The 18,176-nt window shown below is 35.3% G+C and overlaps 3 protein-coding genes across 3 annotated transcripts in view; 1 reads left to right on the top strand and 2 right to left on the bottom strand.

Annotated features, from left to right (window-relative positions):
- The window catches only part of LOC117791491, a 35,937-nt gene extending 34,876 nt beyond the window's left edge, over positions 1 to 1,061 (bottom strand). Inside the window, exons 1-2 of the mRNA XM_034631305.1 lie at positions 952 to 1,061; positions 5 to 140 (exon numbers count right to left, since the gene is read on the bottom strand). Of these exons, the coding sequence (XP_034487196.1) occupies positions 5 to 10 (6 nt within the window). The 5' untranslated portion in view covers positions 11 to 140; positions 952 to 1,061. The remainder of the gene's footprint in view (positions 1 to 4; positions 141 to 951) is intronic.
- Positions 1,062 to 2,269: 1,208 nt separating this feature from the next.
- On the top strand, positions 2,270 to 4,690 carry LOC117785687 (UV excision repair protein RAD23 homolog A). Its single transcript, XM_034623909.1, has 6 exons — positions 2,270 to 2,426; positions 2,561 to 2,639; positions 2,739 to 3,404; positions 3,915 to 4,009; positions 4,074 to 4,433; positions 4,491 to 4,690. The coding sequence occupies exons 1-6, from the start codon at positions 2,361 to 2,363 to the stop codon at positions 4,599 to 4,601; spliced, it is 1,377 nt and encodes a 458-aa protein (XP_034479800.1). The 5' UTR covers positions 2,270 to 2,360; the 3' UTR covers positions 4,602 to 4,690.
- A 3,002-nt stretch (positions 4,691 to 7,692) lies between these two features.
- On the bottom strand, positions 7,693 to 16,805 carry LOC117791864. Its single transcript, XM_034632157.1, has 5 exons — positions 14,605 to 16,805; positions 12,849 to 13,730; positions 11,803 to 11,965; positions 11,323 to 11,685; positions 7,693 to 10,622 (listed from the first exon to the last, which is right to left on the bottom strand). Exons 1-5 carry the CDS (start codon positions 16,638 to 16,640, stop codon positions 8,172 to 8,174), a joined length of 5,895 nt encoding a protein of 1,964 aa, XP_034488048.1. The 5' UTR covers positions 16,641 to 16,805; the 3' UTR covers positions 7,693 to 8,171.
- Between the last annotated feature and the right edge of the window lie 1,371 nt (positions 16,806 to 18,176).

The raw sequence follows: 18,176 nt of genomic DNA, 5'->3' as shown, positions 1-18,176 counted from the left end.
ATACCGTCATATTTTAAAGAATATCTGCACCTATAAACAAGATTTGGTTCTGTTTTGCCTTTACATTGAAATCGCTAACGAAATCATCAAGAAGTTTTGGCATCTTATCGCCTAATTCTTGGTATCAGAACATTTTCTCTCTGTAAATATCAAATATCGCAATATTAAATAATATCAAGCAAGTCAGGGCAACTATAAAAAAAAACAAAGCAAAATATATTTCTGAGATACATAATAAATAATTACAATAAAACTAGAAAAATTAATAGATATATATATAAAAACACAAAAATTTATAAAATATAAATACATATAATAAAATCATCCTAGGATAATAAAAATTAAAACTTAAGGTGGTCCTTAACTATCACATATTCACATGTTATTTTGAATGTTTATGTTTTGAAAACACTTTTGTTTTTTTTTTTTTTTGAGATATCCCAATCTCACAATTGTTATTATCTAAAACATTCTGATCAAATTTTGTTCGTTTGAAAATTAAGGATGAGTATGAATATCTAAATTGTTTCTTGAGCTATCATAATTGGGATAAATATTTGTTCAAAATCGGACTACTTAATCATAATCTGCTGTGCTAAAATTGCACTGACAAAACAATTTGCATATAAATATTGCACATAACATTCAAGTTTACACGTACCATACATACATACGTACATGTGCATATGTACATACACATTTATATGTGTATACAAGTACTTTGACACAAAAGAAAAAAAATGGACAGTAGTAAAATATGTTTTTTAAAAACTAAAATTTGAACAAGTGAATTGAAAAGAGCAAAGCAAATTGTTTTTATAATGATTTGTCCATTTAGCCTTGCATCACTTTCACTTTAAATGTCGGCTGATCCATTTGTAAAGTATGCCAATTTGTTGATATGTGTATTCAAATTTATCACTTTGCAATTTGTTTATTTGGCAAACTTACAACTTTGAATTAAATTCTGTATGTGTGTAGTTAATGTTATCCTTTGTTAATTTGAATTACACACTGTAAACCATTTTTAAATTAACAAAATTCACTATTTGATTTTCACTTGTTCACAGCGAATGAAAAAAGGTTATTTTGTATTGTATAATTCTTGCTATGTGAGAATCAACCAAAGAGCATGCGCAATCACTCTTTAAACCTATAACTGACAGTTACTACCAACAGAGTTGTTCTTGCTAGTTCAGTTGAACTGACAGTTACTAACAGAGTTGTTTTTGCTAGTTCAATTGAACAAGCAATCACGAATGAACTGATGAATGGCTCAAGCCGTTCGCTCGTTCATTCAGTTCTTTTGTTCGTTCGATTAAGTCGTGGTATTGGTCGTTCGATGGTCTATTGCCAACTTGGCTTTTTATAGCTAGCTCTGTCTATTTTTAGAGTTTGATTGCTAGAAAAAAAGCCAACTATTTTAAATATATACTTAGCTTTGTTTTGCTTTTAATATTATTTCTAAAAGTCAAAACTAATTTTATATGCTTTCCGGCCAGAAATTGCTATTTTATGTAATAGTGGGATTCCTGAAACTGATGCAGATACGATTTTGATTTGATTTAAGCAAATCTGAATCAGTTTCAGGAACGACACTTTTGGAACACTGATTTGATTTTGATTTCGAGAATTTAAAAAAATGGCGGGAAAACACAAATTGACAAATAAAAGTGTGAAAACTGTTTTTCTTAGACTTTTTATTAATAGTTGGGTTGCAGAATAGTATATTTAGAATAACACTATTTGTTTATAACGCTTAAGCTGCAATATTACACATTAACAGCTCCTTTATATATAAATTATTTTTTTTTTTAATCTTTGAAGTTTCCATACAAAATTGACTATTTATGTTGTTGTTTTGTGCAACTTGTGGCTTTACAGCTCGTTTACCAACACTGATTTGTTCACACGGTCACAAGTAGCTTCTTAAACATCTCTATCAACTTCATTCTAGTGGTGCAGGGGAGTGTAAATAAAGGACCGCAAATATTCAAAATAAATATCTTTTATCATTATATTATTTTTCGATTCAGCTTAATCCAATTACAACTCACAAAGCCATTATGTACTTGGTAAACTGGCCAAAAAATCGACAAGTCAAAACTAATGATGGTAAACAGGCCTTAGACATTATGTTTGAGCAGAAGTACAATTATTATATCGCGAGAGCACTAACGCGAAGCGAAAATACTAATTAGTGTGAATGCGCATTCCAATACTACACAAAGCATGCATTCTTATCGATATCAGAAAATATTAAAAGATTGTTCGATATTTGTATACTTCTGGCCATCCCTAGTGCCGATGACAAACATTTTTGTGAGAAGATTGGGAGCAAAGTAAAATTCCTTTTCAAAATGATTATTACCGTAAAAAATCTACAACAGCAAACGTTCACAATTGAATTTGATGCAGAAAAGACGGTAAGTTTAATTATGTTTTACACACATACGTAGAAACTGTCTATGTACGCATTCACACACAATAAAAGTCATATACATATGCGTAAATGCATACATATGTAAATATATATATATATATATGTGTACAATTGTAGGTCTTGGAACTTAAAAAACGCATTTTCAACGAACGTGGATCAGAATACATAGTGGAAAAGCAGAAATTGATTTATGCTGGTATGTTTATACATGTTTTAGATACATATTCACATTTTTTTACCAAATATATATTGATAAATTGTTAAAAGTGATTGTATACTAATTTCTTTATTAAAGGCGTCATATTAACAGATGATCGAACAATTAGTTCATACAAAGTGGATGAGAAGAAGTTTATAGTGGTGATGCTAACTCGAGACATTAGTGGAAGCAGCAGCAACACAGCGATAACAACAAACCCAGTCGGACAGCAGCAACAACAACTGCGGGAACTATCGAAAGAGACAGCAGTGAAATCATCGTTATCATCATCGCATGGAGATGAGACACAGTCGGAATCGGAAAAGAAGACAGCGGACAAAGCGCATGGAACTTCAGCCGAAATGGCAGCAGCAACAACAACTGACAAAAGGACAAATGAAGATAGTTCGATAGTATCGCCTCCATTGGTTGCAGCTCCAACTACCGATTATTCAAGCATCGATTTAGTTGGCGAACTGGCAAATGCATCATTACAGAATCGTGCCGAATCGAATTTACTGATGGGCGAGGAATACAATCGTACGGTTGCCTCAATGGTGGAAATGGGCTATCCTCGGGATCAGGTTGAACGCGCTATGGCAGCCAGCTTTAACAATCCGGAACGCGCTGTGGAATATTTGATAACCGGGATTCCCCAGGACAGCAATCTCTTTAACGCAGCCGGCGATGAAGAGGACCAATCACGGGCATCCAATTTGCGTCCGGAATCTCTGAGCGATCTGCAAACAGAGTCGACAGCTGGTAATTATCACACTCAATCGTAGACTCAACTATCATTATATAAAACTGTTTGTCCTGACTCACTCACTCACTGATCAAAGTATAAGACCCAGTATTGAATATTTTTGCAAGAATAAAGTAAAGAAGAACTTCGAGTTAAATTTAAAGAAGCCAAAGTAAGGATTGAAAAATAGATTGAAATTGATAAATAAAACAGTAATCGAAACCGTAACCATTAACAGGTATTAACCGATTAAAATTGCTAACCCTAAATTTAGTTTAACTTTAACTAACTTTAACCGAAACAAGACTTTTTTATTATGTCGAAACCGAAATAACCGATTCATGTATAACGGCTAGTTTTGGTTCAATCTTGTATTAAATTCAATTATGATAACGTTTTTCAAACTAATTTTGATTTTAAACTTGAATTTTTTTATTTTCCAATAATTATTATACATAGGGAGTCTACAAATACAATTATATTTATATATGCTCATATTAATTATCAATAATTTCGTCAAATATCAGACCCATTCGAGTTCTTACGCAGTCAACCTCAGTTTCTACAAATGCGCTCTCTGATATATCAGAATCCGCATCTTTTACATGCTGTTCTACAACAGGTACGATTTCAATTAAAATCTCGATGCTATTTTTGGATAAGTAATGCCATTATTATTGTTTCAGATTGGGCAAACAAATCCAGCACTTTTGCAGTTAATTTCGGAGAATCAGGATGCTTTTTTGAATATGCTAAACCAACCACTTGAAGGTGAAGTAGGAGACAATGGTCAGAGAACTGGACGTACACAATCAAGTTCCAGGCGAACTGAAACCTTGGCATCGTTAGGTCTCCAGGACGAGTCTGCGACTGCGTCCGTGGCAGAGGGACAGCGGTCTGTTGCTGGAGCTGAGCTAAATCAGCCTGTAAACCTTGCCTCGTCTGATGATGTTGCTAGTACAATTGGCAGGGATATTACTGTACCACAGTCGGAAAATATGGCAACAATTCGCCTGACACCGCAAGATCAAGACGCCATTGAACGGGTACATGAGTGAAAGCGTTATTTGTAAACCAATAATTGTCAATTTATTATGTTGCAGCTTAAGGCTCTTGGATTTTCGGAAGCCCTCGTCCTGCAAGCATATTTTGCGTGTGAGAAGAATGAACAACTAGCTGCAAATTTCCTGCTTTCCTCTACTTTCGATGATTAATTCAGTCAAATTCTGACTTGATGCACATATGCATGCCCATATAAAACAAAAATGTTGCAAATAAAACAAGAGGTTACTGAATAACCAAAGCTCCTTTGTCGCGATGCATTTATTTCATTAGATGTTTGATTTTAAACAAAACCTTGTTTTTACAGGATCATAACTAACTCGTTTATCTATATATTCGTACAGCAACTCTTTTCTGACAAGCCTGAGCTGTGAAAATAGTAGGTAGAAATTTTTACACAATACATTGCAGCACCATTTGGAATCTATAAGGCTCTTTGATTTCGACGAGAATAGTTCGCAGTCGTTGGAAAATTGTGGCCGCTTCTTCCATGTCCTCAGGACTGTATATTTTCATGATTAGGTTTATTTTTTTTAAGCTCCCCGGAAGCAGAACTATCGATTGGCAGTCGATGATTTTCAGTATCGTTTAAAACTAATACCATCCAAATCCATCAAAGGACTTCCAAGCTATTACTTACTACAGACAAAGAAAGCTGTTTTCTCCTCTCCTGTAAAAACTTTCGTCCATCTTTACATATATTTGGATTTGGCACGACTAGAACTATCTGTATGCAAAAGTACATCCGTCTAGTCCTTGAAATGACCGAGTTAGGACAAACTTTCTAAATTTCATGACAAATTCTTGTACACCTGCCTCCCTTTTATTATAAAAACAGCCCTCAAAAGCATGCAGCACTATTTCCAAGCATTGCAATTAAACGTATGCATTAAATTTTCTATTCATTGCAGCTTTCTCCTGAACCGGGTCTTGACGTGAAGATCTCCGACCAAAATTTAGACGATCTCCACAGTATCACCCCTTAAACCTCCCCCTTATAAGGTATCTTTAATTCATTGTTATGTTCTATCATAAATAATTTTGTTTTTATTTTTAGTTTAATTTCTGATTAGTTTAAGTTGCGTTATAAGGTAGCAGGGAACTCATCCTTTGTAAAAATTTCATTATATTTTTAATTAAAAAAAAAAAATTCATTGCAGCTAAAAGTATGCAATAAACTTTTCTATTAACTGTTTTCACGATCATGGAATTTTCAATTTATCGTTAAAATAGACCAGATCTGAAAAGCAGACGCACCCTTACAGCTCCGCAGCAGAGCAAAAATAACCAATTTAATGCAAGTTTTTAATTCGAAATAAAGCATATTCCTTAAGCATTCCTTACCTTAATCTTTAGCTGGAAATATGTTAATGGTCACTTGGTTTATTGTGTGCCGTCGAGTAACTGTTTTGACAAATTTACAAATATCTGTTTGCAAAATAAACCTTTTCTTTTTTTATTTAGTTTTTTTCTTCATATTTTATTGTAATTCCTTATAGTTAGTGAAACATGTTTAAAAAATAATAAACAAGTTCCGTTGGGTTTAACTATTTTTAAAAATAAAAAACACACGTTTATTTTTTTGTATCAAAACAGTTACTTGACATATTGTATGTATGTATCTGCATTTAGATGTTTTTGGTATATATGTAATATAGAATTATTTTATTGATTGCACCTTTTTAAATAGTTGAAATTACCTCTTCTTCTTTTTTTTTTATGTTTTTTTGTCATTAGTTTTCATTAAAATTATATTAAGTTGAAGATAAAATACCTATAAACATTTTTGTTTGTAAGTTACACATTACATTCCAGTTTTAATTCAAATTCAATTCGCAGTATACCTTATGTATGTATGTGTTTCTTTGTGTTTCTTTCGTAAAGTCTAGGCAGGACATAAGTACTTATGTTGTTCTTAGCACACATACTTGAACGAACACACACACACACGCATGCACACATTCTTAGTAAGGAAATCGGTGTACTTAATTATTACATACATATGTATAGATACATTCACTCGTACATTTGAAAAGATACATATCTATCTTATTTAATTCTCGACAAATTCGTTCAGTTTTCGATACTCTACTACGTATTTATGAAAATAATAAGTATATAATATTAACACAGCAGCATTACTTCGATGTTGCGAAGCTTGCACTTCCCTTGCACATTCAAAAATCAAAAAGGATCAAGAAAGTATCTGAATATATGAAAGATATTGAAAATCAAGAAATAACTAATAATCAGATAATGTCAACTGTGCAAGAGTTTGGCAAGTATTGGCATAAAGTTTCTTTTTTTTTACATTTGCATACATATACATATATGTAGGCATATTGCACTTGTACTTGTATATACATATATGAGAAGACACATTCGTACTAAAGATGAACAAGAGATGGTAGCATCTAGGCAGACTTTAATTAAAACTAAATAATGTGTCAAGCGATTGAGTATTTCGAAATAAACTTCAACTAGTAAGTTCATATTAAGTCTAAGCATGTCAAATATTTAATAACTTTGTATACCAATTTGTTATTAAAACCATCTTCAAGTACATACTTTGTGTTTTCGAATATATGTACCCTGTTTTTATAATGAAAATTGATCTCAGAAACTCGTTTTAATGTATTTAAATTTATATGACGAAGAACTTGAGTGTGGATGAATAAAGAAACAAGTTTGCAAGTGGAATATTTCAAAAATGAAATTATATCCTAATATTGTTATATAATTGAAATTACAAAAAAATTTGAGTGTCTTTTCGGTTTATGGTTGATTGAAATTGACATTAGTAAAATTTAAACTTCTTTTTGTTAATTTGTTATATAGCAAAAACGATTTTAAAAAGCTGCTATACGCTTCCGAAAAGCAATAAATTTATATTATAAACATTAATACACATTTTTAAATTTGAATCATTATTATACAAAATTAAAATACTTTAAAATTCAATCAAACTGAAAACAAAAATTAAAAAATTATAGATTTTTTAAATAGACTCGACAAAACAGAATCGTGTTAGATCAGCTATCTTAAGTAAATGATAATTATGCGATCGATTTGTGTAAGAAACAGAAAAAACAGTATTTCAAATAGTGCGTTGCAATACGAATTGTTAATTGAAAAGTGAAAAAGTCTGAGTGTTACTTAATGTCCTCTCTACTAGTTAATCGTTTCTAATCCGTAAACTTATGTACCTAGTTACTATAATAGTTGTAGTTAATAGAACGTTTATAACTTCTTAACTTTCGAGTCTATTGAGATAAATCGAATCGATCGAATGAATGTACGTATTATGTATGTGTTCTTGTTGTTAAGTAATTCGGTATTTTATAATATTATATTATTGTAGAATAAAGATTATTGGTTAGATTTGTTTGTACACAAGAGTACTACCATATAAAAGAGCAATCAATCTACATACATACATAGTATTATAAATTTATATTAGTTGATGTTAACATATACATATGCAAGTGTAATTAATGATAATGTTCCATGTTTTTTTCAGATTTGTATGCTTATCAAATAAATTTATTAGGCGGAGTCTTTGGTTATCTTATTTACTCGTTAAATATATTAAGATAAACTATAAAAAATGTATAAACGGCATAAAACCGGAGATTGCTGAATATTGCAGAGCGCGACGGCGACGGCAACGGCGGGACAGGGCTGGGTATATAATTTAGTGATTACTGTTGCTGTTACTGTCATCAGAATCCGCTGTACCCGCTTATGTCGGACGGCTTGAGTCGCTCAAAGACGCTCAAATGATGCGGTGTATGGCCATGATGATGTGGATGATGAGCATGAGGATGTGGATGATGAGCATGTGGATGTGGATGTCCATGTGGATGTGGATGTGGATGTGGATGCGGATGTGCATGTGCGAAACCCGGATAGTTACTCTGCGCTGCCGTATGACCGTAGTGTGCATACGGATAATTAGGACTTGGCACATGCAACGTTGCTCCCCCAGCACCAGCAGTGGCACCCTGTACACCATAGGGTGATCCATGAGCATAGTCGGGACTAGTTGCCGCATGCTGTGATCCATAAGGTGTTCCATACATGGGATTAACAGCCATATGCGATGTTAAATGCGCATGTTCCATGTACATTTGTGGATGCGGATGAGGATGGGGATGTGGATGTGGATGCGGTGATGGCATATGATGTTGTGAGGAGGCTTGAGTGTTGCCGGCAGCAGTTGCTGCTACTAAAGCGGCGTTAATCAAATGATTGGCATGTGGATGCGGATAACCGGATGAACTATGACTAGGATATCCAGCTGCTCCTCCTCCACTATTACTATTACTGTTGTTAATCCCAATTCCAAGACCTATGCCAATACCAATTCCATTTTCTGCCCTGTTGTTGCTGCTGTTATCGCTCGATGTTGTTGCTGTTCCTGTTGCTGCAGATGCCGCCAAATTGCTGACGCTGAAATTGTTGTTGATAACATTGCTGTTGTTGTTGCTGCTGGTCTCTGACTGTGCCTCATTCTCCTCATGCGGCAGACAACGCTTTTGTTGCTGTTGTTGCTGCTGTTGCAATCCCAATAAACGATTCTCGACAGCTGCTGCTGCTGCTGCAGCTGTTGCTGATGAAATTGCATTCGATTCGTGTTCACTTATCGATGGTATTTGATCCACCAGCGACTCTAAGCCGGACAGACTTTTCCGTGACACATCCGTAATAACATGACTCTGATTATTGCTCATGTGTTGCTGCTGGGGTTGTTGCACCTGCTGCTGGGCATGTTGCTGCTGGGTATGCGGTGATGTCAACATATAGCTTCTGCTCTGGTTGTGCTCATCATATCGCTGCCAATGCTGTGAATGCTCTGCCGTATGCTGTTCCGTCGGATAGTGTGGATAGTGTGTGATTGCAGGAATTGCAACAGCAACAGGCGACTTTGACCCGGATAACTGATGTTGCTGGTTGGGTGACAACCACTGCTGATAATGCTCATCACGTGCTGCTGCTCCGGCTGCTCCACCTGGAACAGGAGTCAGTTCCTGTTCCGGATTGGGTGGCTCAAAGTCCACAACTGCACACATATTGGGTGAACTGGGCGGCGGTGTTTCACCCAGATGCGGTTGCTCTCTGACAGCCGTCGCTGTTGTTGTTCCAATCACCTGTCCAACTTGATCCACCTGTCCACCACCTGTCACTGTCCCGGTAACTGGCGGAGTTCCATGCGAGTGGGCGTAGTTGCAATTGAGAGCAGGCGATGCCATTGGCGATGCCGAGGCCGTGTACAATATGTGAGATGGAGGCGGTGTATTATACAGACTGGGTGGCGCCTGATGGCTGCCCTGTGGCGATGCTGTGTGCTCCATGCTGAGCATGGACATATGTGTGCCTCCTCCTGTCTGCGCCTCCGGATGCGATTTCACTGTACTTGCCGTCGGCAGCATATTTTCCATGCTCGGCTTTAGTTTCTTCGGTCTGCCTCGTTTCTTTTTCGTCGGCGTTTCACCAACTCCGCCTCCAACTCCAACTCCTCCGCCTCCTCCTCCTCCTGCGCTACCCGTTGCTGCCATCATTGATAAATTTAAAATATTATTAAAATCATGCTGCGGCATTTGTTGACCACCGAGGGATGACATCTTATTTCCGCCTCCGACTCCTCCTCCTCCCGGTGTTATCATTTCCTGCTCCTTGATCTTCTTCGGTCGCCCACGTTTCTTTTTCTCCGGTGGCGCCTGTTGCTGTTGATTCGCAAATACAGACAAATAATTTGTCTGTGTTCCCATTCTCATGGCATCATCGTAGTTGAATCCATCACGTGGCATCACAGTTGATAGATTTGAATTAAACTCGGTGACAGCTTCAATATTATTATCGATATTATCGCCAAACATAAGACTAGATTGCTGTTCTCCCCCAGACCTATGTTGATCTATAATATTTGCATTGGTATTTTGATTATCATTGGGATTGGTCAATGACAATGCCTTGAGAGGCTGCTCCTGCTGCTGTTCACAGCATTGCCGAATCCTCTGCTCCGTGAAAACGCACTCCGATTCATCCATATGCGGTATTTGGCCATTAAGAAAGTCCCGAAACTTTTTCAGAGCTGCATAAAATGGAACTTTGTCCGCTGCCCGAGGCAACTGCGCACAGCGCGCCGATGATGAGGGCATTACCCAAACATACTGAAATTACACAGGAATACATATATCAGTTATTATTATTAATTATACAAAATCAATTTTAAAATCAAACATTGCTTAAATATCGATTGTTCTTTCAAATTGAGTCAAATTTAACAAAGTTAGGACAGCTTAAAGTTTTTGAAAGAGCGTTAAGAGTAAAGCATGGACGAACTGGACAGTTTGTGAAAAAACTGAATCTTCAAAATTTTATGCACAATAAGAAAGAGGGTCAAGTAATGATAAAATTGTTGTGACGCAAGGAAGTCGCTTAAGATTTGACAAACGTATGGCAGTTTGTACAAAGGATGGAAAAATAGACAGTGACCGAAAGCATGGAAAAAATGGACAGTGAGGGATGCAGAATGAAAATATAATGATAAAATTGATATTCCGCAAAGAAATCGGTTCAGTTCTGACAAAGCTATATACGAGTAGGTTTGAAGTTTGTGAAAAAGTGTCATGGGAAAAATATGGGAAAAATGGACAGTGACCGAAAGAAATTTTTTTTAAAAATGACAATTTCAAGTTGAAAGTAATGCTTTATTGAACCTTAATTAACCATTATATAAAAATCGTTTACTAAGCGGCTAATACCGGTCAAAGGTTACGGATCCAATACGTGCTTACAAGAAAATCGAGTTTCGTTGGTGCTTTTGCATCATTATTCGTAATATGTTTGATGGGCGGAGGGGATACTTACAGTATCGGTGCCATCGACACGATCGGGCTGACGACCGAAATGGAACTCCTTTTTGCCAGAAAATACTTCGAATATCAATTTGCCATTGAAGACAGCTACTTTGGGACGATAGCGTTGAAGCTTTTCGAGGAGAATGCGACTTCCCTCTTTGATTTCCTTGCGTGTGAGATCCGCAGATCCTTTGGTGGCACGTGCCACCATATTGGTGAATCCAATGCCATGCTTCAATAGCGTGTGATCATCGTCGGCACTCATTTGCTCCTGCGTGAGTCCCGATAAATAGAGACACTTCCAGAAATGGTTACCAGGCCCAGCATAATGATGTCCCTTGTACGCCGCGAACAGACCGGGATTAATGCCAACCTGCAATATTCAAGCAATTAATATCAATATATTCATTGATGAGATACACAAATTGATAAATCGATGGCCTTACTTTACAAGTTAAGCATACATATTTATACGAAATTTACAACTCACTATAACGATATCTAGATTATCACACAGATGATCGGGAATTGTTCGCTTAATGACCTCCGACTCGGACATGCCATTAAATCGATCGTGCTTCTTTCGTTCCTTTGGTTTCATAGCCAATATATCACCAGTCATCAGATTCCTGCTGCCACAATCATTGTCAGCGCTGTATCAAAGTGAATTACAATTAGTAAACATACGTTTATAATGTACATTGATAGAAAAATTGTCTCTTCAACTCTATTAAATAATTAAATATAAATATATTTAATTAAAATATGTATATTTCATATTTAATTTAAGTATTAAAATATTTACATTTAATATATATTATAGTATAAGTAAATATAATTTTTTATTTAACTATTTTTGTAATTGCATTAAAGTGAGAAAAAAATTATTTCAAATACTATATAGTAGTTTTTTTTTTTAAATGATTTTAAAACTACATTTGTGGTACTTTGACAACGGATGTATATTTTCATTACTTTTTTTTTTTAATTCATGTCTGTTCCTCCTTTTGAACTGCAAAGTGGGTCTCGAACTCAAGTTTTTGAACTTAGAAAAGTTCTCTAAGCATTGAGCCACGGGACTTTCAGTAAATATTTTCCTAGTTATTGTCTAACAATAAAGAATCAATAGGTTACAAATATGAAAATATTTTACTGAAATATTAAAATTAACTACAAAAACTCTTTGGTTTTACTATATTCGTATGAACTTTGAAATGTAAGTATCTATTTCGATCAATTAAAATGTATAATATTTTATTTAAAAACGTTTTCTATAAAAATCTAACAAAAAAAAATCAAATACAGCTGTATTTATTTTAACTATTCCTTTTTCACGAAATGTTGAAATTAACTACATAAACTATTTCATACTATCTTTGAAATTTAAGTATTTTTTTAGTTAAATTAAAGTGTATTATATTTAAATACGGTTTTTATTAAAATCTAACTTACAAAAATCAAATACAGCTGACTTTATTATAACTATTCGTTTTTTCTATCAGTGTAAAAATTTGTTTGATTATTGTTATTACTCACCATTGTGCAGCAACTTCCATTTGCATGCTGTTGCCAGCAACTATCTTTTTCTTGCGACCCCTTCGCTTTGGCACTGGACCAGGTCCAGGTCCAGGTCCAGGTCCAGGTACAGGTCCAGGTACCGGTCCAGGTCCAGTTCCAGGGATTGATCTGGGATTCAAGTCGCTATTCGAGTTGTCGGCATCAAGTGATTGCCTACTGCTTTCCAAATCATGGGAATCTACAAAGGATTCGTTGCTTGGCAGATGTTGTTGTTGTTGAGATTGTGGCTGCTGTTGCTGCGACAGCAATTGTTGCTGCTGATGCTTTGCCGTGTAAATATCGTTCGATTGTTTCATATCTCCGGTTGGGCCTGATTCGGATACTGATGCCGTAGCCGGTATAGATTCTGTTCCTAATCCGGATATTGATGAGGATCCTGGCACGGAAACTGATGTAGGTGTATAGTTTGAGACATTGGAAGTGGATGATGTGACATCATTCGCACGGTGACCATCTGGAGATAACATATGCATCTCCTCACCCATGAAACTATAGGGATCATTCATTAAGCCAACACCTACATTATTGCCATTGTCCCTTTGTGCGATTGAAATATGCCCAAGAGCATCTGATGCTTGAACCTGCGGACTATTCGATGTTGATGGATCTGCTTGATTTTGATTGAGATTCTGATTCGGATTTGGATTCTGTGATCCAATCAACTCTTCCTGCTTGTTCTGATTCTGAGTAACGAGTCCAAGATTACCATGCTGCATTTGATGTTGCGGTGTCACCGAATGAATCGACGAACTATGTGAATTGGGCGTCAAAACATCGCCGGCACTCGTTTCATAGCCATCGTCTTGATTCTCCGGCTTTGCATTATTTGGCGACAGGGTTCTGCAAAATGGAAAAAAATATTAAAACACTGAGTTTAAAAATTGCATGCCAACAACTGTTTCCAAGCTATTAAATTGGAGATCAAATTAATCAAACTTATCTATACATATTTTGAGACAAACTAAAATTATTTCTAAGAGATACATAAATACATTATAGTAAATATTTAATAAATATAGAAAGGACAGAAATAAAAAAAAATATATATTATATATATATTCAGAAATAAATTAGAGTTCAATTAAAAAAAAACGTATACTCGTTATTATACGCGCAATTAAATGAAAGTGATACTATTTAATAATCACAAAAATTCGTAAGAAACGCTTAGAAAAAACTAAAATTAAGAATCAAAAAAAAAAAAACGCTTAAGGATATTTTAGGACATGTGAAAGGATTATATAAGAAGTATCGAGCCCCATATGATGATATTTTAAGCTTTTGAAGTACACCGCTTGGATCTAAATTTATTAAGTTATTTTTTATTTTTATTACAAAAATTTAAAAGTAATTTGTATTGAAAAATTTAGTTACATAAAGATTTTTTAATAAAATTTAAAAAGTATTATTATTTCATAATAATGTCGACAAAGACAAATTTATAAATTAAATATAATATCAAATATATAATAAAATATAATTATGTATAACGTAGGAATTGGAATGTCAAGTAGATAATTAAAATTGAAACATTGTGACTAGTGTGTTAATTTTTAAGGTAATCCTTTAATCGCCAGAATTAAGGATTAAAAGAACTTACAAATTTGACTATGACATTACTCTAAATTGAAATATTTTTTTGATTTATTTACAATTATTTCCTAATATGAATTTCAAGGAAAAAAAAAAAAAAAATTTGTCATACTTTACTCACAGTTTATAGGCTGCGCTGGGATCCTCATGAAACTCATCCATCATAAGATCATGATAAGCTTCCTGCATTTGTTGTTGTTGCTGTTGTTGTTGTTGCGGATGAGGAACTCTTTGTTGCTGTTGTAAATGTGCCTGACATTCCTCCTGATGTTGCTGAGGCGTTTGATGAAGCAGCTGTTGTTGTTGTTGCTGTTGTGGATGTTGTTGATGTTGCTGATGTTGCTGATGTTGATGCATGGCAAATAACTGATCATGAGAATAATGTTGACCGTAATTCGCATAATGAATTGATTGCTCATGAATATTTTGCTGGTGTAAGTTATGAAGATGTTGTTGCTGTTGCTGCTGTTGTTGGAGGTGTTGCTGATGTTGCTGTTGCTGCTGCTGCTGTTGGTGGTGTTGCTGTTGCTGCTGTAGCATTTGTGCATACATTGTGCTTTGCAGTTGATTTTGATGTAATTGTGGCATCTGTTGTTGTTGTTGTTGTTGATGTTGCTGTTGTTGCTGTTGTTGCTGTTGACCAAAATGCTGTTGTGCTAAATTTTGATGATGATGATGTTGCAATGTTGGCAACATTTGTCCAAAACCAATTGATCCAGTTGCTTCCTTTTCGATTTGCAATAAAAGTTCGGCGGGATGTGTTTGTTCGTGTTGTTGTTGATGTTGCTGGTGTTGTTGATGTTGCTGGTGTTGTTGGTGCTGCTGATGAGTGCGATATATATCCGATTGATAGCTAGTTTGATCAATATCAGTGCTTAGATGCAATCGCTCCTGTTTCGCATAGAGATTCTCATCAATCTGTGAGATTCTCTCCACTGGATTAGTCGCATCTTTATATTCACCATGCGGTGCCCAGATGGTTGCAGTTGTTCCAGTTGTTGTTGTTGTTGTACGCCTGTTGTCTGTTGTCAAAATATCACCCGTTGTTGCTGTTGCTGTTGTTGTTGTTAATGCTAAATTATTAGGAATTCTCACATTCAAACTGGAGGAGGAGTCTGTTGCACAACCATTGGTTTTATCATTTAAATTATCAGAAGCATTTGCATTAAAATGTACAGCTGAAACTGTTGTGGTTCCTGTTGCTGATACTGTTCCTGTTGCTGATCCTGGCGCAGGAACAACCAACTCGACACTCGTCACTAGCGCCTGCTCAGGCGCAATATATGTATCATCTGTCGGCGTATATGAACCAATACGATCCGATATTGAAATTGCAATCGAGTCTTCATCTTCTTTGCGAGCAGTCGGTTCAAATTCCGATGCCGATGCCGATCCCGATCCCGATAACCGATCGCAATAATCGCTGCTGCTGAGCACAGTCTTTTTACTGTTGTTGTCAGAGTTATCGACAATATCATCATTCATATTCATTATTTCGGTAGGCTGGAGCGGTTCACATTTAACATTTCGATCCGGACTGATGATCGCATGATCGTCCTTCTCCATTCCTTGATTTTCCACCCGTTCCTCCTGCTCCTCTTTTTCCTCCCCGTTGTCATCGCCATCGCCATCGCCATCGCCATCATCACCATCCTCCCCATTCTCCTCTGTACTTTTATCACTATTGCTGTTTCCCTTTGCAAATCTCTTTCGTTTGTGATCAACTGTTGCAGGATCAGGATCATGCGATTTCTTATGATTCTTATATGGCCTATTATTATCACTAATGATGTCGCTGCTTGTTCGATCTGCCAACGATATCTCTGCTGAAGCTGATGCTGCTGCTGCTGCTGCTGTTGGTGACGATGCTGGTTGGTGGTTCGGCGTTGCCAGATTGTCATCAGTCTCCACATTTGAAGCCATCACAGTAACTGTGATTCTGAATGCTAATGCAAATGCCTCAACCTCAACCTCAAAGAATCTCAATATATCTTTATGATGCGCTTTTTGGCGATATCGATATCGATAGCGATAACGATATATGGATATAGATCGTTTAGGAAATTTTCTTATTGTTATTGCCGTTATATCTAGTGTTAATGTGAAGGAACTACTTATCAGCGGGATGTTCTTTTCCAAAAATCTTTCCACTTGCATTTCCCCTTCAATTAAGCTTCTTTAACAGTTAAGACTTTCCTTGCAGTTTCCGCTATTTGGCAATTCCAGATCGATGAATAACTGTCCGTCAATGTGACATAATGGCATCGACTGAATTTTATTTCTTTCGTCCCCAAAAATATATATTTATTTATGGTATCGAATCTGTAATAGAATCCAAAGTTTATTATCAATATAGTTTTGCTAGGTTAAATAATACATATATATAATATATACATGTTTCCTACTAATTAAAATTTTCATTTAAAGAGCAGGCATTTTGAAATAAATAGAAACACATATGCTGATCTCCAATTTGGAAAGGAAAAAGTTCAAAAGAGAAAAGAGAATATTTGTAAAAAATCATGCGATTGTGAATAAAATATTTTTGATTTTGACTTTTTCTACTTTTAGTCTTTCCAATTTGTAATTCCTGATCTATAATAGTTTTTATCTTTCTCATTCTAATTCCCAAATTTTCGTATTCTGAGTAATATTTTGGACATTCTTATGGAGAATCGTAAAGAAAATGTAATTTTAACTTATTATTTCATACTTATTTCTTAAAAAGCAAGATAATAAAAGTTAGTTTTATAATTAGTCCAAACAACTACACAACTAACTGTACATATCTAAGGGCATTTTGATGGCGACTTTTATAATCCTGCGCAGTACAGGCTTCAATTCGACAATTTCAGCAATTACTCAGTAGTTTATAGATTTCATTGGTTCTATTGGGCTATTTGAATGTTTACATACATAAATATAGTAGAAACATTTAGACATACAGAAATTAAGTGAAATAGTATATATGTATTGTATATATGGATGAACAAATTAATAGTTATGTATGAACAAATGTGTGTAGGCTATTAGCCTTTATACATATACACATGTATGTATATCTATGAACATATGTGTATATTTTTATATATATATATATCTAACCATAGGGAGATGCGTCGATGCAACATGCTCCAACAATCCAACAATCCAACAAACAAACAAACACTAACATAAGCAGACAGGCCATGTTCAAACTGTTTTTGAGCCTACGCCGAACGAGAGAACCCAAATACATACATAGATATACACATAGATACATACATATATTCACACACATGCATTGCACATATCTGTTCATTGTGCATATGTATGTACACACAAATATACGCAATATACCCGTATGCAATTTTCGAGGCTGGCTCTCAGGCTCAGTTCTATCAAGTGCATTAGTTTTTTGTGTGCGCTTTTCGTTAGCTGATAGTTGTTGTTTCTATTTCAGATTTGGACTTCCCCCCCCCCCCCTAAATCCCTTTTCATCTACAACCCTTTTGGAGCCCATATCATTCGGACTCACCCCATCTGCATATATGCATCCACTTATGTACATGTATACAGATTTTATCTATGTATATTTACACAAATCTATCAAATGCATAGATAGAAAAATTCTGCTTTACCAAATTTAAGTCTAGTTTATAAGCACCTAAAGCTTAGTTTAGAAAATGACGTTATTCAAATAAATTTTTAAGT

This window comes from Drosophila innubila, chromosome 4 (genome assembly GCF_004354385.1).
Source record: "Drosophila innubila isolate TH190305 chromosome 4, UK_Dinn_1.0, whole genome shotgun sequence".
Lineage (NCBI taxonomy): Eukaryota > Metazoa > Arthropoda > Insecta > Diptera > Drosophilidae > Drosophila > Drosophila innubila.
The sequence above is the reverse complement of the archived record's forward strand: the minus strand, read 5'-3'. Positions and strand labels throughout refer to the sequence as shown.